Raw genomic sequence first — 23093 nt, 5'->3', positions numbered from 1 at the left:
TGGAGAAGTCTCTCCTCAACAGCAAGGGAGCTGGCGCTGCTTTCTGTTCTGTTCTCTTCATGAAGCATTTGGCAGTGGTCCTCTTTGAGGGCTGGCTCAGTGGCAGTGACGTTTCCTATCTGCATGTCCTCACAGTTCCCAGCTAGGCTAGATGGCTGCTGCCTGCTAAACAGAACTCAGAGGCCAGTAAAATAAAGCCAAAGGGTTAAGCTTCAGAAACAAAGCGCCTGACCAGGTCTCTGACCTCAACTTTGATTTGACACAGAGTAGCATTGCTGGAAGCAAGTCAGGCAGGAAGAACCTGGTTGTATTCCTCAGAGCTTTAAGAAAGAATACCTGCCTTTTGAAAAGCTGTCTATTAAGTCTGAATGGACCCTCAAAGGTCCTCAACTGGTAGAAAGTAATATTGTTTATCAGTGAATAGTCTCAAACTTTTTTGAAGGAACAGGGACTCTGTAGTTGGAATTTTTGATTTTTATTGTGTGTTTGTTGTTGGACTTGGAGATTGAAGATATGAAGCACTGCTATGGTATTATGTATGTGCAGGTTTTGGGTGGTTTTGTTTTTCTTTTCATACTGCTAAAAGCTTTTAAAATCCAATGGACTAGTTATCTAAATAAAATATCTCAAAGGTGCATTGCTGAAGATTCCAATTTTTTTTTGTATTCCTGAACAGCAATTAAACTGGTTGATTATACATGATGTGTTACACCTGATCCTTCATTAAACATTCCTCTCCTTGTGTTTCTGGATTAAATCTCCAGGCCTAAAGCTGGTTCTGTTCAGAGCCTCTAATAAAGGAGAAAATGCAGTTGAAATTGTCTCCTTTATGTTGCAACACAAGCTTCCAAAATTTGGTTTGTAGCCTCTCTTAAGAGCCATTGTGTGGTAGAAGTACAAATAAATGCAATCACTGCAACATTTAAGCCTACATTCATCTTTAATTATATCTGCCTTTATTGACTTAATTAGTAGGTGACTGTTCAGGGCTTGTAGTTCCTTGTAAATAAGAAACATACTGCAGTACAAGGTTCAGGCTTTCTAGAATTAATTATGACTGCATCAGCTAAAGTCTGGGGGATTGTCTATCCTACTCTTGTGTTAAAGTATAGATGGCTAGAGTTCAAAATGCTTAGCAATTATATGATTTTGCACTGAGTTCATACATCACATTCTACTTTCTTGTTTGATACCTGTGAGATTAGCAAAGGCACTATCATCTGCTGCTGCTGTCTTCCCTGGAATATTTTCTGGATCCATGGGCTTGGAATGGGCATAATTGGAAGAATTCTGGGGTGAGGTCATATGAGCAATAATGAATCATTTGAAAATACGTTAATTAGAATTATGAGGATACAGCAAGCTTCTTGTGTACCGTATATACTCGCGTATAAGCCGAGTTTTTCAGCCCTGTTTAAAAGCTAAGAAAAGCCCCCTTGGCTTATATGTGAGTCACCATTTTCTAGCAATCACAAGCCGCAGCCAGCAGGCTCTAATGAGGCTGGGGCGGGGCCGGGACAACCTCCATGCAGCTGCGAAGCTGCTTGTTGCTGCCCTCCCGGAGGGCGAATGGGGAACCCCCACAGCCAGCAGGGTCTTCAGGCCTCTAGCGAGGCCAGGGCTGGGGCCGGGACAACCTCCCTGGGGCCGTGAAGCCTTGTTGCTGCCCTCCCGGAGGGTGAAGGGGGAATCCCAGCACCCTGGCTGGCTGGGCTTTGTCAAACCCAGCCGGAAGGCAGAGGGAGCTCCTTATTTGGGCAGTGACATCAGGGGGAGTCACTGCCCAAATAAGGAGCTCCTTTCCTGGGCTGGGTTTGACAAAGCCCAGAACTCCCCCTGATGTCACTGCCCAAATAAGGAGCTCCCTCTGCCTCCCGGCTTCCCACCCTCCGCTTATATGCGAGTCAATAATTTTCCCCAGATTTGGGCAGTAAAATTAGGTGCCTCGGTTTATACACGGGTCGGCTTATACACGAGTATATACGGTATATATTTTGCCCTCAGTGTTTTTTTCTAGCAAACCTGAGGAGAACTTTCCACTGAATCATATAATCATAGCGTTGGAAGAGACCCCAAGGGGCATCCAACCCCCTGCAATGCAGGAACACACAATCAAAGCACTCCTGTCAGATGGCCATCCAGCCTCTCTCTAAAAACCTCCCAAGAGACTCCACCACTGCTGTTCTCAAACACTGAGGAATACAACATATGGTGCAGACAGGAAAAGGCTGGGACAGACAATAGGCAGCATAACAGGGCACTCAGTCAATTCCTTTCCTGTCTCCATACAGGAGACATGCTGCGTCTGCGCACTGTTCTGGAGGCAATTCAGAAGAATATCCATTCTTCCTCTCTGATCTTTAAGCTGGCACAGGATGCTTTCAAGATTGCCACTCCTGCTGACAACAGTTCTGACACGACCCTACTCAATGTAGCCTTGGAGCTAGGGCTGCAGGTGAGTGAGATGCATCTGGAAAAGGTAGGTGGTCACTAGGAAAAAGGAGGGGCTTTCCAGATGCTCTAAAATACCCTATATGCAGAAAATCCTAAATGATTGGTCCAAGATGGCCCAACAAACTTCATTGTGGAATGGAAATATGAACTTGGGTTTCTCTTGTTTCCAGGGCCTCACGCTGACCCGTAGGTATGAATCCCAGGTAGTCTTGCATTCAAACAGCTTACAGGGCAAGACAATTTCCAGTCTCTGTGGGAAATAATTGTTATCCACACTTTTCTCCTGCTTCAGGTGATGCGCATGACCCTCTCAACTTTGAACTGGAGGCGAAGGGAGATGGTGCGATGGCTGGTGACCTGTGCCACTGAAGTGGGTGGGTACCTCCTGAGAACGTGACTGTAGCCAAATGGTAGACTGAATCTGTGCATTCTGATGAGTCTTTCACAGATCCTCTACACTTGTAGGTTGATATAGTCAGGCACTTTCTTTGTAACGCATGAAGAGATGATAATGCTGTGCCATTATATACAGTAACAAGTGGGAACCCCTGAGGAGCTCACAGGGAGATTCCCTCAGTGGCCTCTGGCTTCGGACTCTGCTCTCCAGCCACCTGTCTATCTCCTTTCCTGCCATGACCATCTCACACACCCCCCCCCCCATTCTTTTCTTTCCACTCCCTGTTCTCCTTCTGTTTCCCCCAACACTGGTTTTCACCTCCCCCTTGCTCTTCTGCTTCCCCTTTCCTTCATTCCACTTCCTGTGCTGTACTCCCCTCCCGCTACCTTGCGGGGTCACTTTTCTCCCTCCTCGCTACTCTACTTCATAGCTCATTTTATTGGCTCAGTCTCTCAGCATCCAAATACCAAGAAAGGAGACAACCACTAAAAACTGCCCTAGCCATTCAGTTTAATAATATAAAATTTGGATCCGTGGTGTTTCTTGTTTTTACCTCTTTTAATGAACATGTTAAATAATGGTTCCTTTAAAGATGATATGCTTAGAAGTCTTTTAAAAGGCAGCTTGTAGCCATAACTAAAATCAGGCAATTAAAGCATATACTTTTCAGATGACTTTAGCTAAGAGGCCAGAATTTGAGTGACTTAGTGTGATCCTATGTAACCCCTGATGGTTTCTGTCAAAACAATTAGCAGAGTTCTCATAGCATTAGTGTAGACTAAAGAGGATACAAATTGTTCAGCGTTTGTCATCACCATAAGCTCAAGTAAATCAGAATCATATTATTACTTTAACATGGCTGAAAAGTGTTTGCATCTTTGTTGCAGGTGTACGTGCCCTGGTCAGCATTTTGCAGAGCTGGTTTACACTGTTTACTCCCACTGAAGCTACCAGCATAGTAGCAGCAACTGTAATGTCCCACAATACCATATTGCGCCTCAGCCTTGACTATCCCCAGCGAGAGGAACTGGCCAGCTGTGCTCGCACTTTGGCCCTACAGTGTGCCATGAAAGATCCCCAGAACTGCGCCCTCTCAGCCTTGACTCTGTGTGAGAAGGATCACATTGCCTTTGAGACCGCTTACCAAATCGTCATAGATGCTGCTTCCACAGGCATGACTTACTCGCAGCTTTTCACCATCGCACGGTACATGGAGCATCGGGGCTACCCACTGCGGGCCTTCAAACTGGCATCCCTTGCCATGACCCACCTCAACCTTGCTTATAACCAGGACACGCATCCTGCCATCAATGACGTGCTTTGGGCCTGTGCACTCAGCCACTCCCTAGGAAAGAATGAGCTGGCAGCCATCATCCCGTTAGTGGTGAAGAGTGTGCACTGTGCAACTGTGCTGTCTGATATCCTGCGGCGCTGCACCATGACTGCGCCAGGCCTTGCTGGTATCCCTGGCCGCAGAAACTCTGGGAAACTGATGTCAACAGACAAAGCACCTTTACGCCAACTGCTGGATGCTACAATAAACGCCTACATCAACACCACACACTCTCGGCTCACCCACATCAGCCCCCGGCATTATGGAGAGTTCATAGAGTTTCTCAGCAAAGCCCGGGAGACTTTCTTGCTGGCCCAGGATGGCCACATTCAGTTTGCACAATTCATAGACAACCTGAAGCAGATCTACAAGGGCAAGAAGAAGCTCATGTTGCTGGTGAGGGAGCGATTTGGATGAGTTTTCCATAAGAACCCATGATCACTGTTGTTAGAATCAAATGCTTACTGGGCAAGACTGACTATATTTTCCATTGAGCAGGGATTCCCAGAATCTTCAGGAACGTAAACCAAAAGTCAGCAAGACAGGAATGGTTTGCTTCCCACCCACCACTCACTCACAAACACCTCAGCAATACCAAAAGCTAACCAGGAAATACAATACCTCTTTCCCAAAAGGCATGGCAGTTGGAGGCTAAAAAGCAAACAAATCCGCCAAGGAGAGACCGAAGCATGTTGGCTCAGCCTCTTGCACTGCCACCTGGGCTTTGAGCCAGTGGCCTGGCGAGAAGCACATCCGGCCAAGATTGGCAAGTTTCACTGTTTTTGTGTGTGTGAGAAACGATCCTTAATTAAAAACCTAAAGTCAACTAATTCTCAGGGATTGCTTTACTAAAATTAACAGAAGCATTTATGATACTGTAAATACAATAGTATATGTGTCAATTATTAAATTGTAAAGTTCTAATTATTTATAACTATTCTCTCTTTGTTTGGGCATACTTGAAACTTTTCATGGGCTGGGATTATCACTATTATTATTTTTGGCTAAACATTTCTGAACATGAGAAACATGGACACTTCTCAGGTTTTTCCCCAGCGTTGCTAGTGAAGAGGGTGAGTGGTACGTGGCAGGTGGAGACAAATCCAGAACCTATGCAGAACCACCAAGACTTTGCAGCCTTGGAAAAAGAGACCAAGATGGAAGTAGCAGAACCAGATGCACCTCAACATTTCAAGGCTGTCAGGGGGTAGACTTGGCCCGCTGGCTGCCAGCCATGGTATTCTCCCTGTCTTTGCTTGTTGGTTTGTACTGTGGTTCCAAATATGGAATACAAAGACCCCAGGAAGTCAGAAACCTGCGTGTGAAACAGCTGAGCCCATAGTGTAAATAATCTATTTTTGGCCTTTCTCCATGTGTGTATGGATAGGTGCATGCAAGAGTTGCATACCTCTGGGAATATGCACATGACAAGGTTTCTGTCTTTCTTTCCAGGCAAATGGGGAGCAGGAATCACAGTTTGCTCTCATTGTTTATGTATGTCTTTATTTTCAATCCATTACTAAATGGCTGCCTTTGGTGGCACTCAATGAGGCTGGTGCCCTCTTGAAGACAGAATGTCATATTGTTTACCACTCCATCCTTGACCACCATTCAGTAGTTTTATCTTAAACTTGGTCCAATAAAGGGAAGGGGGTGGGAGCAAAAACGACTTCCTTATTCCAGGTGTTTTTGTGTCCTCTATTCCAGTGTGTTCTAGTTTCTAAAGGGGTCGAGGGGGAGGGGCTGGGATAGCGTAGCTTAGAAAATATGGATTAATTATCTACTGTTTGATTCCAAATTTGTTTTTCAAGAAATCCTTTTAAGAGGAGGGAAAAAAACTGGACCCAGGGGCAGGCAAACCCAGCTCACCCAGTATTTGTTGCCACAGAAGTATCATTCTTCATGTCTGACTTTTTATTTTGTGTGTACAACCTCTTGACCTGATGTTTAATAAAAAGGATGCAGAAGCTCATACCATCTCTATATCACTCCAGCCGTTTTTGTATCAATCATGTTGCAATGCTGAACCAAAGACAGTGATATGTAAATGCAGCGTATGCACGTTTTTGGTAAGATGGGAGAGAGACTTCCTACAGCCTTCTGAGCCATCACCCTAGCACAGCAATTTAAGTCTGGCGTGCACACAATAACAGCTAGGAGAACACAAGGGACTTTTATCTTCTCCCTGCTATGGGTTATGCATGTTGAATATATGTAGGTGTAAACTTTTTTTTAAAAAAAATCACCCAATGCTATCATATCACATACTCAAGACCTAGCAAAGGTTCCCAGAGAATGAACCTTGGTTCTAAGGAAGAACACACTACCTGAACCTGTGCAGGTGTGCAATATATCCATATAACAATTTGTTACTGCAGGTCCCCGGTTTCTGTTCAGGGTTTGGAGCCTCTACCACCATACTTGCTCTCTATTGGACCTAGCTCTCTAAACATTTCTACCATTTTAATTTAATCAGAGTGTACAACTGATACACCTCTGAAGAAACAGCCCTTGTAATGTTACATAAAAGACCACTGAGTTGGTTTCTGCACGGGGAAACAACAGCGCTCCAGGGACGGGGAAAAAACAGTCCCTGGGGCACTGTTCACACAGGCATGGCAGCAGCACTGTCCTGGCTCCCCTGAAGTGGCGCAAAGATGCCACTTTTGAAACTCGTTCGGGGGCCGAGTTTGTTGGAATACACCAGTTGCCACCCGTTGCCGAGCGAACAGCAGTGGGTGGCAGCCAGTGTATTCCCGTGGCACTCCCAAACAGCTGCCTACCTTTTCCCCTGCCTTTCGTCGCTCTGTGGGAAGGGGACACGCCTCCTTGCCTCCATCACTTCAGCTGTCGTTCTGGCCAGGGGGCGTGTCCCCTTCCCTTCTTGGAGCAACAAAAGGCAGGGGAAAGGTAGGCAGCTGTTTGGGGGGCTGTCTTGACTGTCTTGAGGCAGTGCTTTCACGACCAACCCCAGCACAGCCTGTGGAGCTCAGTCGTCGCAGGCTAATGGCCCCAGAAGGGCTTTGCATGAAGGCATCAATCATGCCGATGCAAGCCCGCAAGCCTGCATGTGCAGAAACTACCAGAGATTCTCTTAAACAATGACTTTCTCACACATTCCCAGGAAGAAGGAACATGAGGCATTAGGCTAGAGTAGCTGAACACTGTATATCATTTTGTAAACAAACTACCAAGCTACATCCAATGGGCAGCTGTAACTGAGGTAACTGTAACTGAGGTATGTTATATTAGACCTCTATTCTAACAGGTATTAAAAATTGGGCCACTGTCTCTAGGTGTAATTCTGACTTTAGTAAAGTCTGTCTCCATCACATTCTGATGCTGGAAGCCTCTTCCTGTTTATGTTACTGTTCCAGCTTTGTGTATAGATTGTGTAGGTACAAACCTTGACAATGGCAACAGCAGGACAACAAAACTAAAACTCACTCCCTTTTCTGCCATCCTAATTTTTTTTAAAACCCAAAAAATAGTTCCCACTACCTCCTTAGCCACACCCCCAGTGCTGACACTGACAAACCCAAAGTGTACGAATTAAGGGGGTGTAACATGTCCCTGTAACAGTTCCTTGTATTTGATGGGCTAGGAACAGACTGCTACAGCTAATTAAAGGAGGACCACACCCACAAACACTGGAGGGAAATATGGAAGATAGTACAGGGGGCTAGACTGCTGTCATATCCAGCAACAGCTTCTTACAGATCAACGTGGTAACTTTCAGCAAGGAATTGGAACTAAATTGCCCGGCTGTGCATAAGCGACACTTACTCCTGTTCTCTTCCTTTTCAGCCTATCCCCATTCATGCATTATTCCAGTATGATGACAGAGAAGCAATTTTAATAGTGTGATCTTAAAATGTTGCTTTCTAACTCATGCCTGTCTTCTGACTCCATCTACTGCTTTCCGGCACCGTTTGCTCAGTATATTGTCCACCTTCCATCATGAAGACTTAGTTCCCAAAGTGTTCTGCAGGCTGTTGAGGTAGCGAGAGTGCGTGTGTACAGCATCCACAAAGGCTCCCACGTGCTCTGGACTCATATCCGGGTAAAGTCCATGGCCCAGGTTGGCAATATAATGCTGGGGGCCAAACCCTTCGAGCATTTTCTTTACCAGCTCCCCAATCTTCTCCTGACAAAAGCAACAAAGAATTAGTCTGACATTGAAACCATACTGAATTAGTGACAATAGGTCCTTGAACTTCTGGAAACTAGGTCAGGCAGCCTCCACTTGCAATTAAGGAAGGTGCCAATTTCCAGCCATACAAGACAGAACTGCCAGCTAGCTTTTCACCTTGCGCTCAATATGCTATTAAGCTAGTTCCCACTGCCAGGTTTCCACACTCAAGTTATATTCTGTGAACGCCAAGCAAAGGCATTTGTGACATTCCCAGAGACTCTCCAGAAAAGGGAATGCTGAGGGGTCAAGAGATCTTGCAAACACAAGAGATCTTGCAAAGGACAAAGTAAAACAAAATCCATAACTATAAGTGCCTTACATTCTGATTCTTGACATAATCCATTGTATCTAACTAAGAATTGAAGCTCTTTTACAGAGAAGAGAGCCAGAAATACATAAAATAGGCCAAGGTGATACAAGTAACCCATAGTTCAGGAAAGCAGTCTCTACCCCTGGGCTGGGTCAGATGTCTTAACCTCATGCAATTATCCCAAACTCCTGCTGGAGTCTTTATCCTTCACTGCTCTGTAGGGGAAATGGCTCAGGGAGTATATCAAAGAGCAGAGAACCTATAGCAGTGGTTCTCAACCAGGGGGTCGGGACCCCTTTGGGGGTTGCATGACCCTTTCACAGGGGTCGCCTAAGACTCTCTGCATCAGTGTTCTCCATATGTAAAATGGATAAATGTTAGGGTTGGGGGTCACCACAACATGAGGAACTGTATTAAAGGGTCGCGGCACTAGGAAGGTTGAGAACCACTCACCTATAGCCTTGTGGCCCCCTCACCCCTCCAGGCAGAGCCTGATTCCTTACCTTTGGGGCATAGAGAGCACATGGATCCAAGTTGCCTTGCAGGGTGATATCTTTTCCTGTCCTCTGACTGAATGGGGGGAAAGTTGTATTAGTGGCAAAGGGACAATTTAGCCATTCAAGAAAGAGAAATATTTTTATTGCATTCATTGCCACAAAATGATGAAATCACTAGTGTGGATGATTCTAAACTAGGAAGATAAATGGGTGTTAGCCATGATAGTTAAAAAGAATTGAATGCCTCTGCTTGCAGATGTTAAGGCCAAGGGCATCCTCCCTGTCATGCTCTGCTTGTAGCTGCAGAAGCCACATCTGATTAACCTGGTCAAAAGCTGAACTACAGAAAACTACCTCTGATCTGGCAGGCAGTGCAGAATTTAGCCACTTCCTGCTTGCTGTCCTGCCTGGCATTTACTTCTAAGTTAAAGAGAAATATTTTTCTATCTTACTGTATTTTTCTACCTTACTGTAATCCTGCTGCCTAGGAAGTAGGCCTGTTGTATAGAAAATGATTTGGTTACAGTATTTAGTCACCCTTTCTCAGTAAGATTTCAGGCAAAGTACAACCAAAAAACAATGCAGCCAGAACAGTCTAATACAGCCAACCATTACATTTGAAGCATAGTCCATGCCTGAAAGCTTAACTCTACTTCAGCCTCGTTAGGCATAGCCAACCATTTATTTTCCAGGGCGGGAGCAGGATTTGGGCCTTGGGCAAAAGAGCACCTAGAGACTTGCAGATTTCACCTAATGTTCTCTCTCCACTCTTATTAGATAATGTTTCTCATATACCCCTTGCCCTGTAGCTGGTCTTATGATGGATGATGTTTCCCCAGAAGCATTAAAAGAGGTTAGGAATGAACTGCTAAGAAAGTGAGTGAATATGGTCCTGGGTAAAATGAACACACAAAGGAGACTGCTTCAGGTATGCTATGAATTCTTCTATAGGGGAAGATAACTGATTTCTCATTACCGAGCATCCTGTGGGCGTAGGGTCCAGTCTAACCCAACCACTTCAAAGTCAGACTCCGCCAAGTCCTCCAGTGCATAATGTGCATCCTTGGCAAAGACAATCTAGAGAGGAGGCAGGGGGAAGAAAGGAAAGCAACATTTTGGCCAGGGTTGTGCATATTCTGTGCTAGAGCAGCTCAAATCCTGCACCCAAGAAACACTGAGCTCTATGATTTGTATATACAGCACACATTTGCATGTATCTACTTATAGTACATAATTTTAGGGGAAGAAGCAAATAGCAATAAAGAGTTTCTACGCTCAACCAATGAAATCTTTTCATCATCCTCCCAATGTTACAACATACATTAATGCTTTCAACTCTATTTAGCCTGACATAAAATCATAAATCTATTCTTGCCACCATCCATGCTGCAGGTTTAAATAAAAATGGAATCAGAGATCCTCTGTATGGTCAAATTTTGTGTGGTATAAAATCATGGAACATACATAAATCCAGATGATAGAAGATCCATCCAAACCCGATAGCTTCTCAGTACTAGCATCACCCACCTTCATGTGGATAACCCATCTATACCAAAGACTAAATTCTTCAACTAGAACAAGTTTCCCTATTTTCCATCCTTTATATAAGTTGTGTTTTTATTCTTTGTTAGGTGCAAGGAAAGAAAGGTTGGCGTATGGAGAATGGGGGGATATGCTTGAAAGGGGATATTGAAGACTGAAGGCCAATGTCAAGCTTCAATTGCAATGTAAAAAGCAGTTCCTCTCCCCTCGCCCCCTGCAAGGCATCTCTTCATAGAAAGAGGCAATTAACCAGCAGTCTTTGGACCTTTGCACCATGGCAAAGCAAGGCAGCTAAGACAGGGCCACAACCAACAGCTCCTTTAGCAGAGTTTGACCACAATGATATCCAAAAAGCTGATGGATCCTCAGACAGACACAACAGCAGAAGGCACCAATTCCTTTGGCTCTAGAGAAAGGGGGACCTGCAACACCAGGGCCACTGCCTCTACTCCAGAGAGCTCATTCTGTTCTCATGGAAAAAGCTCCGGGAGCCAACACAAAAGCATTAGGATGCTGTGTTAAGAGGGAAGCTGTTGCAGTCAAAGTGGCCAGGACTCTGCCAACAATGTGAACACCCTTGGTGTAGATTTGGATCTACTCTTATATGCTAATATACAAAAGCAGTTCTCTTGGTACAATGAAGGAAGAGAACATCCAATTTTTATTGATGCTTGACAGGCCCCTGCAGGGGCGGAGCGAGGGGAAACTGCGCCTGGGGCACACACGTCCTACACCCCTGGGTAAAATGCTGCCCGCCCCCACTCTGGAATGCCCCCGCTGCAGCTCCACCCGAGGTGTTGCACCATGTGCCCCCCACCCTGTTGGCACTACACCACTGGGTCCCTACAGTCACAACTTTAACTTTTTGGATATGTCATAGGGTGGCTTTTGCTGTCTTCTACTGGTGAAATGGAAGTACTACAACTGTTTTACTGAAAAGGTTCACGTTAAGGAAGGGCACTGCAGCCTCAAACCAAACACAGGGTCAGAAAAGAAAATGTAGAGGGAGAAAACAGCACACAGACCAACATATACCAGCAAACTGGAAAACCCTTCTACCTGGGTCATCCCTGAGCCACCTCTAAGAACAGCAGACTTTGATGCAGGCACAACAGCAACAAAGGATTCTGTTGCACAGCCAAGGACCCAATTTTTCTCTAGGACTACACCTCCAGTCCAGTTAGTACAACTGCTCTCTCAGACACAGGCATGCTCCAAGTTAACGGGCACATGTTGGGTAAATTAGGGAACTAGACCTGGCAAATGGCTGCGTTCAGGACAGGTCGCTCAACAATGATGATTCTGAAGTTCACGCCTTGGTCTTAGGAAGCACAATGGCATATCTCATGGGTTCTCCACAAGCCTGGAGTGGAGGACTTTAGCTCCCCAATTCACACAACAGGAGCCTAGCAAAGGAAGTGCAGTCTGAGCCTGAAGCTAACCAATTCTGTTGTTGTCCTTTTGTTCTGTGACTAGCACTGGGGTGGGGTAGCTATAAATTTCCCCTCCCCTATCTGTATTTCCTCTCCAAAGTAAGCATCCCCCAGCCTAGACTAAGTGGGGATGAACTGAGAGGGCTCCGCTCCTCTGCACAGCCACTGTGTGACATTTCGTGTTGATGCAGATTCAGTTCCAGAGAGGCTGGCTCTATGACCTGATAATGATCAGAACTCAGGGAGAAACCTCAAGGGAACAGCCCCTCTCACCATGGGCACCACAGGCAGGCCATCTTCCCGCAGCTTGCTCTTCACCTGCTTGGCAATGGACCGGATGTACGGGAGGGCAAACTCTGCAAACTGCTCTGGCCCCAGGTGCCCCGCGTGTGACTCAAAAAGCTGGAGAGCCTGTCAAGAGAGAACGCTAAGGAATCAATTCTTCACTTCCTGGGCAGCTTCTCTTCCCTTCTATAAATATCACAGAGCAGGCCAAGTGAATCTAAGAAACAATATAACATTCTGTGCCTGGAACAAATTTTACATTTAAGATGCAGTCTCAAACATGCTAACTTTGAAATCCCACTGAGATCAGGGAAGCTTACTTCTGCATAAAATTAATACTACAAAGCAATTTGCATACTTTATTAATGTTTCCAATATACGAAGCTTTTGTTAAGGGCAAGAACAAGGTCAGGACTCTGAAAATAGTGGGACAAGAAAGAGCATGTTACAATAATAGTTCTATACTGCATAATGTACCATCAGCCATGATGACTATTACCTTCAGAACTGAAGGAAATCTGGTTTCAAATTTTTAGCTATAATCATATGGGCTTGAAATTTGCTCTTGACTTTTTTTTTTTACAGCTAGCAGACATTGTACTATAGGTTACTTTTTAAGATTTAAAACTTGCTGAAAGAAGTATTTACCAGCTTCATTTGTCTAAATATCTTCAGTGCCCTGACTATAACAGCTAAGGGTTTCTGAAGTGTACTGCAGTGCTCAGTCTACCACAATGCTTGTGGCAAGAGCTTGCTCGAGAACTCACAGCTTCTCCAAAGTAGTAAGTTAGCACTTTCCCTTTTCCTCACTCACCTGAGCACCTGCAGCCACCTGCCCTACCAGATAGTCCACAATTACATCAGTCAATAGCATGAGCAGACGGTGACTGGCTTCAGGATGCCGATAGAGCCAGGCCTTAGCTTTGGCCATTGTGTTGGAGCCACCACCTTCAATCATATAGGCCATCAGAGTCCACTGAGGGGCAGATAATAGACAGAAACTGAAATAAGCACATAAAAGAGTATAATTCACCCTCTTCCATGCCCATACCAGCCTTGATCTGGAAACATACTTTGCTTCAACCATTTGTTCAGTTTGGAACCAAGCGTAGATCCTGCTGGATTCCAGCAAGCCAGAAATTGCATTTGGCCTTAAACTCTGTTCTCACTACGACACTTGCCATGTTTTCTTTTCTCCCACCAGAATAACTGGTCAAAGGTTTATGCTCCTGTTCTTCATCAGTTCCCACCTTTGGTACTCAAATTCAAACCTATAAATGTTCAGAATTTTGATCTAAATGATGAAATAAGAAATTACACATCCCAATTTTAAATAACAGGTAAGAGGGGATAGTCAGGATTCTGGATTGGCCTGCTTTTCCTGTCCAGTATAAAATAACAGAAACAAAAGGAAATAGTGGCCATCTACTTAAACCTTTTGGCACAAGACAGCATTATCCAACCACCAGTTCTGCTAAAGACCAATCAACCCATAAACTTACCATGTGAGTAGCAAATGTGGGCAATATTAGTCTAAGAGACATCAGAGATGGCCAAGTCTTCCTCCCTGCTATGTTACAGTGATGAGTCTATAAGACTCAGAACCCACCTGGCCTCAGGCAGAGATACAGATGGACAGCATGCCACAATTGCTTTCTGACAGTACTTCTGCCTTTATCATCTCCTTAATAGGATCTCTCAGAGACAAACATCTGCAAAGTATCAGACTCACCGGTGCACCAGAAAATCCAATTAAGGGAACCTTCCCTTCCAGTTTATGCCGTGTCAATGTGATGGCCTTGAAGACGTACCCCAATTCTGCTGCCACATCCACTTTCTGTCGGAGTTTTAGAAGATCCTCCACCTCTTTCAGTGGCTCAGGAAAGGTGGGTCCCTTGCCAGGCACCATCACAACCTCCATCCCCAGTGCCTGGCAGCAAAACAGGATGTAGCTAAGTATCCACACAGGGCTCAAGAAGTCTGTCTCTCAGGAGGGACATGGGATGGGGAACTGGCACTATATGAGATGTGCCCATTCCATGACTGTGTATTACCTGGGGGACCACCAAAATGTCAGAGAAGATAATGGCAGCATCTAGAGGAAAACGCCTCAGCGGCTGAAAAAAAGAACAGTAAAGATGATAGAATAATTTCTTTTCAGTCTGAAATTATGAATGTATAAGAAAAAAAAGCAAATTTATCTGATTGCAAGGACAGTATTTGAAAATAAAAAGGCAGTCTAGCAAGATCTCTGAATCCAGAGAAGAACATGAATGGGACAGTATTTGTGCTGAAGCAGAGCAGCTGCCACTCTGTATGCGCAATCTGAACACACCTGAACCCATGAATCAGACGATCAAGGCCAGCGTTCAGTGTATTAGAGAAGCCACCTTACCCGGACTGCCAAAAGAATCTGGACTACAAGTCCAACATTTGGGCCTTAATAAAAGTGCAAGTGCAATAAAGTGAATGCATGTACATTAAGCAAAGAAGAACAGCATCCGCCGTAAAATACGTTTTTGTTCACTTCATTGCACTTGCACTTTTATTAAAGTGGAACAAGCTGAAAAAAATTGGCTCTTTCTCAAGCTGAAAGATTATACTTGAGAGAGATCCAAATAACAGTGAGAAAAATAAGTTCTATGAACATTTCAAAAATAGAGGGAAGGCATGCTTAAAGTTCTATGTTGTCAAAACAGTGAAGAAACACTGAACAAAGTATTGAAAAGTAGCATACTGAAATGAGGGAAAGCAGAAGGAAATGTTATATAAATAGATTTTAAAAGAGGTGGGGAGAAGTCTTCCATCAACCGGCAGTGTTTTTCACACAGGAACAAAGAGCAGGGAATGTTAAAGCCATTAATAAAAGCTTCAGAGAAAAAGGAAAAAAACCCACATGGAGAAAAAAATCTGAGGGGGAAAAAGATTAATAAATGTTTTTAAAATAGTAACATTAACATTTGAAACTATATTGTGGAAGAACATTTCAAAGCAATTTGCACAATTAATAAAGGCCAACTGCAGATATTAATGTAGCTTACATAGAAAAAAATACAATTTAAAGAAGGATAGGAAACAACAAAAGTACCAAAAAATCCAATATGTAAGCAACAAAGTTCAGCAGAGGAAACATTATTTTAAAATGTGACTTATTATGCCAAAACAAGCTGAATAGATGCATGTTCCAAAGAAACTAATAAAAAGGGGGAAATAGCAAGATTACCACTTAAGTGATCTCCAGCAACATGACACATGATCTGTTTTGAAACAGGCAGTTTGATTAATACTGCTCAGCCAAATATTTCATGTGCCTAACAGGGAGGGCAGTATCCCATTATCAGTCTAACATTCCAACCACATTTCTTGACTGTTTTTGTATCCTGTTTCACAACACCTCCTAGAGAATATTTGTCAGTCTCAGCATATTTTATATGACTTGGTTGCAACTAACCTAAGGACGACAATACACAATACCAGTTTTCAAATGAGTTGAGTCCAGACTTGCTTTCCCCCCTCAACCATGGAAATGTTATTTTAAAAGTCTGTGGGGCTTGATTCAACATGGGGAAAGGAAGGGTTCCTGCCTTCTCCAGTGCCATTTTCCCAAGCCATAAAGGCCCCCAGGGAGAAACCCATTTTGGAGCAGTACTTGCACAAAATACTGCATGCACAGCTCCCAACATGGAAAAAGTGACTCCCCTGGGCCACTTTGGCTCTGGGAAATGATGGCACATTGTGTAGTATATGCTCTTCCCCTCCCCAGTGTTTTCAGAATCCTGGCCTCTCTTGCCTTGTAACAAGAGACTCCCATGTGTGAGAAGCAACAGTAGTATTTTAATTACTGAATGGTACTTTTATGGCCCCTATGGCATACAGGCAGCATTTACATTTCTTAAATAAATACATTTGATCACACTGCTCACTGGCTGGCTTGATGGGCACTGCACCTCTCATCATGGGATGCACAAAGGTACTTGTATGTATGTATTTTATTTATTTATTTTATTTATTTCTTCGATTTATATACCGCCCGATCCCCGGAGGGGCTCATTTGTTATCTAGTGACCTATGATAGTCTTATAATTTTATCAAGCAACTCAAATACACAGGATATATATATATAAATATGCAAATAATGTGTCCTTAAACACAGAACTAGGTTTTCACTGTGGCAGAATGTTTGCCCACTTTGATGCAGGTATAATTAACTCTAGTCAAGGCTGATAGTAAGGATAATTCTTGTTTTAGAAGAAGATAATCTTCCTAGCAGACCAAGGAAGTTTCCCTCAAGCAGCTCCACATACCTGCAAGGTAAGTTCACAACATGTCTCAGGTGAACGACAAGTAGCAAAGAAATCCTGAGCTGCTCGGGTTTCACGAAACTCTGTAAAAATGTCAGAAATTACTGGTCAGAAGATGTTCTTCAGAAGACATGAAATCCCTATGGACCCTAGCCTACAAGAACTGGACCTAGAAAACAAAGAGATTTTGTGAGGAAAATAACACAGACATAGGATAGCACCTGTCAATTCAGTCTGAGTTAGTTTCTCCCAGGCTCATTTCAAAGGCATATACTAAAACTGAACTACTCTGTTTTGGAATCCTAAAGGTTTTACCCTGGATAATACCCTCAGTCTCACCATCTACCCTTTTGTCAGAGAAACTCGCTTCTCTTCCAAAGCAATGTCTCAACAAGGGTAAGTACTCCTGCACAGGCAGCCACAAAGTTCCTCACTTACCTGGGAGATATCTTCCTGCCTGCCTCATGCACCAAACTGGAGTGTATTCAGTCTCTTCTCCTTGCGCTGCTCGAAGGAATGTATCATTCTTCAGCTGAGGGAATCCTGTGGGACTAATTGAGGAAAGCATTGTCTCCACATCTCATTGTGCTGTGAATCCTCAAGCCAACTGCAATCAACTGCAGTTTTTTGCTCAGTTATGTAGCTCATAACCTTGTTACCCAGTTCCCTAATACTAAGCAAGGTTCTATTCAGTTATGGATTTAAAAACCACTTTCCAGTATTATATCTATTTTGTAATACTAAAGAAGCCAGGGCCCGGTTCCATCTGGAAATCAAGGCTGTGTTTGGTCGTGGTTTCATAATGAATAAGGAAAAGGAAACAGTCACAGATACATTATGAACCCTCACTCAATTAGTTCTTTTCTCACCTTCCGATTATGAGGCCAATGTGCTAAGATCACACATCCAAGTGACCCACAGCTCAGTTTCACAAACAACTGGCCCTGAATGCATGAATGCATTATGAGCAGCTTCATCATAATACATAAAACATTCCCTTCAAGTACTAAACTGATGAGGAAAAAAGGGTAGACTGAGATGCAGTTTGGTCACTACAATGCAGAACTAGAATGTGGAAAAATATGTGATTTGCTGATTATTTCCTTCTCACACCTGCATCTCCCTAGCACAGACACTTTTGTTTCCTACACAAACTTTTACTGTACAGACTGCTAGTGTGAATGATAAAACCTCCACAAACCTCAGGCCAGCCCATGGAAGAGTCGATGATTGCACTATCAGTGGCAGGCAGGACCAACTGGGACAAGCAGCACATGCACAGCAAAGGCACTAGTTTCTAATAAGACCAAAGCTCTCTCTAACAGAATGTGTACAAAAATTGCACCACCTTATTTTAAGGAAATTATAAGCAGGACAGCAGGAGGTAGAAGTTATTCTGCATTAATCACCATTGTTATTTAACATTAAACATTATCCATAACTATGTATTCAGAGGAAGATCCTCCCACTATTCTTCAACTACCCTCAACATAATCATAAAAGAGGGGCTAAAGTGAATTGGTGTAAGAAACTTGCATCAAGTAATCTGATGGAAGTGTCAGCGAGGTCTGGAACAGCAAAGATTTAGACTGCCATGCACAAAGCAGCCCTGAATTGTCACAGTATCTCTCTTCTCTATAGGATTATTTGCATAATACAGGAAAAAATTGTATTTTATAGCTCCAGTGCTTTTTGAATTGTGTTCCAGTCCAATTTCCCTTCACTCAACTATTGTTTACCTAGCAGTCCAAGCAGAGTAACCTAGTCTTAATAGGACTATCCTTTTCATCAGTGAATAAAACAGCACAGAACAGGCCCCTTATTGATGCTTTAGAGTGACTGAAAGTATTTTACAGAATCTTGTTTTCCTTAATGTCAATCTATTTACTAAACAATTAACGCTAATTTTATTCTATGATGCTAGATAGATCCTTTGGCCAGTACAAGAAGCCCAACATACATGATGAATGGAATTCTATTGCACTATGCCTCTTTTGTTATAACACTTCAAGAGGATAGCAAACTGGAGGGAGGGGCAAGCAAGAAGTTGAGAAAAGCTCCAGGTTTCTGTTTTTCTCTCCAGCACAATTAATCTGTTCCCTACTGTCATGTGTTAGTCGCAAGGAAAGACAACAGGATGCAGGATAGAAATGTTGTCCTCCACCAATGCCCATCTTTGGTACATTGGCACTTGTTAGAAAATAGATGGCAAAGCAACCAGGAGCCCCTTCATACACTAGCAAGATAAATATTTCTCCCAAGCATCAAAATACTGGGACTGCAGAGTTTAGATTCCTTGGTAAGATTACCATAATATTATTACAATTAAGATTCAGCACTGTACCTTTGTACCCGGACTCCCTTCTTTGCAACACCCCTTCCATATTTTAACTGGGAAATACGGGCTCAGAGATTTCCGTTCCTACTTATATCTCACAAAGTGAGCTTTAACTCTCGAAAACACATAGCTGAAAATTGTGCAGGTGTCTTAAGTTGCAATTGGACTCAAATCTTGCCCTTCGATTGCAGAGCAAAACGGCTACCCACCTGAAACATCCACCACTCCTATCTCCTGCACTTTTAACAGCTGAAAGACAGGCAGACTTTCCACAGGTTAATCTATAATCGGCATCTTGGGGGGGAGGGGGGGGGGAGTCTGCTGACGGGTTTCTACCTTCCTACAACCAGAAAGATACTGCTGGAAAAAGGTGGCAACCTCATTCCAAACTACCAGAAGCTGCTGCCGCCACCTTCTGTCCATGTTCCAGCGAATAAACCTCTCCACCCCGAACAGACGCCTCGACTCCTTATTGACCTGGTCCAGCCCTATAAGCGCTGCTCTTCGACTCCACATAGCTGCAACTTACGCGATGCCCCCATTCCAATCCATGCTTTGGGTTCTACAGCTGCCACTGCCTCTGCTTCCCGCCCCTCCACCGAGAAGAGAACCACTTCCGGATTCTTGCCCAGCTGGCCCAATTGGTGCCTGCAGGATCCGCCCAGTTCCTGAGTTACCGTAATGCTCGTTGTAGCACCTCTCCAAAAAAGAGGAAAAACTCCGAACACCGTCATGATTAGGATCACCGAAAAAGTCGCACTCTGTGCGAGAGACGTGCAGTTGCACATCAAACACGCAGCATTTTATGGCTGAAGGAGAGCAATAATGGGGTGCTGTGTGGTTTCAGGGCTGTATGGCCGTTTTCTAGCAGCATTCTCTCCTGACGTTTCACCTGCATCTGTGGCTGGCATCTTCAGAGGATCACAGCATCCCAGTGATTCCGGCCGTAAAAGCCTTCGACAATACAGAGAGCAATAATGCTGGAAACTAAAAGAGACCGCTAGGCAGTATACCGTGCTATAGGTTGTTTACCTGGAATTGACTGAATTCCTAGCAGCACAATCCTACAAGGTTCGAAGATGCCCAATAAGAGTACACAGGAGGGCAGTTTAAGAGTTTTTGAAGGGTCAAAGGTCTTGTGGCATTTGCCGTGTAAAAGGTACCTGCCAGTAACTGATGCCAAGGCTGCAGGATTAAACACAGGAGATCTATCAGTTGCATCATTATCTCAGCCATCCTCTACAAAGTTCAAGAAAGCATACATGGTTCTATCCTGTAAGATAGATCAGACCGAGAACAGTTGGCTGCCCCAAGACTATCCATTGAATTTGGCTGGGATTTGACCACACATCTCTCTGATTCTAGTCTGGCACTACCCACTACACATACTGGTTCTGGGTCATCACCTATAGACTCTCAAGGAAAACATAACGTGTAGTTAGATCCTTAGTCCATATCCTAAATGGCTTGGAAGTTGTGTAGGCATGGCAGGAAGCAGGTGGAGGACTTCATATGCATGCCAGTATTTTTGCTGTGTAACATTAGAACAATGGGCTGGAGGTACCTAGGTCATTAAATCCTGCTCCTCTCTAGCATGCCCCAGCACTGTCCATTTTTGGCCACTCTGCTGGTACAGCCAAACCATTGCTGTATTTACACCAGAATGTCATTGGAGTGCTACACCAGTGCATTTCCATCTATACTTGCTGGCATATCACTACATTACTCTGGCCATGACTTTGGGACAACATCCTGCAGTGCTGGGAATGTCTGACTTCATAATTCGAAGGTGTTCGCATAACAAAGATGGAACATTAAAACATCCAGCAAATATATCACTTTATACCTTAGACTTCTCAAAAACATGTCAAAAGCCCCTGGATGTGGTCCACAGACTTTAAACTGTCAGAACATGTGCCCAGGTCCATGAGCTTTGCATTCAGATCTTTCCTGTAATAGGAGATATGTATAGCACATGTTCTGCCACCAAGATCTGGCATGCTGCAGGTTAGGTCTCATGTAAATCCTACATTATTCACTGGGGCTTGGTCTCAGGAAGATGCCCTTAGGATTACAACCTTACAGCCCCATCCAGAAGGGGGTGCAGTTTTGCAGCAGCTGGGCATGGCATGGCCCCACTGCCCCCAAAAGAGATTGGTAGTGGCACAGGAAGCTAAAAGGTATATGTCCAGGCTGAAAGCCCCCAGGAAGCCAACTAAAGTTGAGTTTACCCCTGGGAATGCTCCCATTGGTGCTGGCTCTAGCTCCTTTGCCCGAGGAGCACTAGTGCAGTATCAGTATTTGCACCCAGCCACCATATAGCCACACAACTCTCTAGTGCTAACATAAGAGGCTCAGTTGCCAATGTAGACGCCACTTATGCCTTGTAGAGGTGCAAGTACTTTGACAACGGAGTCATGCTGGCTCCATGCTGGCCCTTTTGGCCCTTCTGGATTGCACTGTTAGTCTCTAGATGTTAAAGATTAACATACTCAGGGGAGGAATTGTGGCTCTGTGGTAGAGCATCAGTTTTAAATGCAAAAAGTCCCAGGTTCAATCCCCAGCATCTCAAGTTAAAGAGACCAGGCAATACGTGATGTGAAATACATCTGCCAAGGCCCTGGACAGCCGCTGCCATTCTGAGCAGACAATACTGATCTTTGTAATATATCGAAAGCTTTCACAGCTAGAATCACTAGGATGTTGTGGGTTTTCTGGATTTTATGGCTGTGTTCCAGTAGTATTTTCTCCTGACGTTTCAGCTGTATCTGAAGACACCAGCCAGAGATGCAGGCGAAATGTCAGGAGAAAATACTACTGGAACATGGCCATACAACCCAGAAAACCCACAACATCCTAATACTGATCTTGATGGACCCAAAAGGCAGCTTCATCTGTTCACTAATTGCACAGAGGTTGTGAACAGTTTGTTTCAAGTATGTAAGAAGCCTTTCCTCATGAACACCTCATGGTCATTCAGACTGCCTTGCTCAATAACAGCAATAATAATATCTCTGAGTTGTGAATCTTCCAGTAAATAGAAGTATGAAACAGAAGCACAGTCACTACTGCTATCTGGCAACACCTCCCCATCCAAAAATATCTAGAGGATACCAGGTTGAGCTGTGGTTAAAACCATTTTTTTATCTGAAGGCAAGGAGAGGACAATATAGATATCAATGGGGAAATACTTTTATCACAGAGAGAGGGGAAGGAGGGGTCCAAAATTCTTATCAGCTTAGGACAGGGAGTGGCCTTTATCTGCTAAAACATAAGTTTCTTTATACACCTACAAATAGAGTCAAAGGCAGAAAATGGTGCAGAAATGTACGCTGAACTTGTAATATACTTTTCCACATTCAGCATAGAACCCAATTAATTTCTGATATAAAGTAAATGAACTAGACTGAATTTCTCAAAGGAGTTCACTACTACAGCTCCAGTTGATGTGTTTGGGCCAACATTTTGTTCAAAATTATTTGCAATATTTTCATATTTTTTTATTTAAATGGACTTAAAAGTAAATAGTAACTCTGTTTAGGACTGGATAGTTAGATTGATCCCAAGGAGAATCCTGAAGGCATGCAAGTTCTACATTAATTCAGGGCAATTATCATAGTAGTGAGATCCTCCATAAAGGGTATGCTGGTAAAACTCCTGTTAGGGTGGCACATTTTTCTCACGAGACTTCTTTTTGGAAATCTAGGCAAGAGGTGAATTCGAATGGTTTTCTGTAAACCTTTCTATCTTGCAGGGATCTCCAGTTGAGAAGTGAATTGTCCCAGTCAGCTGAAGCTGCAGGGGGCAGTGCCCAGACCAGATTTCTTGTTGCTTACCATGATATCATGGGCCCATTTCTAATCCTGGATTAATTCTAGATTAACCACCGGCAATAATATATTGTTGAAGGCTTTCATGGCTGGATTCAACTGGTTGTTGTGGGTTTTCTGGGCTGTGTGTATAATAATGAAGAATGGAGCAATAATCTTGCCCTGGCTGCATCTTTTT

At 43.8% G+C, this 23093-nt stretch overlaps 2 protein-coding genes across 3 annotated transcripts in view; one reads left to right on the top strand and one right to left on the bottom strand.

Annotated features, from left to right (window-relative positions):
- Positions 1 to 6161, top strand: part of ZSWIM5 (zinc finger SWIM-type containing 5) — a 145488-nt gene extending 139327 nt beyond the window's left edge. The window contains exons 12-14 of the mRNA XM_048496408.1: positions 2292 to 2455; positions 2747 to 2828; positions 3739 to 6161. Coding sequence (XP_048352365.1) covers positions 2292 to 2455; positions 2747 to 2828; positions 3739 to 4601 — 1109 coding nt within the window. The 3' untranslated portion in view covers positions 4602 to 6161. The remainder of the gene's footprint in view (positions 1 to 2291; positions 2456 to 2746; positions 2829 to 3738) is intronic.
- Positions 6162 to 8020: 1859 nt separating this feature from the next.
- Positions 8021 to 23093, bottom strand: part of UROD (uroporphyrinogen decarboxylase) — a 16619-nt gene continuing 1546 nt past the window's right edge. Inside the window, exons 1-10 of one of the 2 annotated variants that reach the window (XM_048497040.1) lie at positions 19615 to 19712; positions 17186 to 17298; positions 16751 to 16830; positions 14501 to 14563; positions 14179 to 14376; positions 13261 to 13422; positions 12435 to 12572; positions 10163 to 10263; positions 9193 to 9259; positions 8021 to 8331 (exon numbers count right to left, since the gene is read on the bottom strand). In XM_048497040.1, the coding sequence (XP_048352997.1) occupies positions 8143 to 8331; positions 9193 to 9259; positions 10163 to 10263; positions 12435 to 12572; positions 13261 to 13422; positions 14179 to 14376; positions 14501 to 14563; positions 16751 to 16830; positions 17186 to 17298; positions 19615 to 19637 (1134 nt within the window). In that variant the 5' untranslated portion in view covers positions 19638 to 19712 and the 3' untranslated portion in view covers positions 8021 to 8142. Of the gene's footprint in view, positions 8332 to 9192; positions 9260 to 10162; positions 10264 to 12434; positions 12573 to 13260; positions 13423 to 14178; positions 14377 to 14500; positions 14564 to 16750; positions 16831 to 17185; positions 17299 to 19614; positions 19713 to 23093 lie in introns of those variants that run through there. The other variant, XM_048497041.1, reaches the window with a different exon arrangement.

The sequence above is a fragment of the Sphaerodactylus townsendi genome, linkage group LG05 (assembly GCF_021028975.2).
Source record: "Sphaerodactylus townsendi isolate TG3544 linkage group LG05, MPM_Stown_v2.3, whole genome shotgun sequence".
Classification (NCBI taxonomy): domain Eukaryota; kingdom Metazoa; phylum Chordata; class Lepidosauria; order Squamata; family Sphaerodactylidae; genus Sphaerodactylus; species Sphaerodactylus townsendi.
The sequence above is the reverse complement of the archived record's forward strand: the minus strand, read 5'-3'. Positions and strand labels throughout refer to the sequence as shown.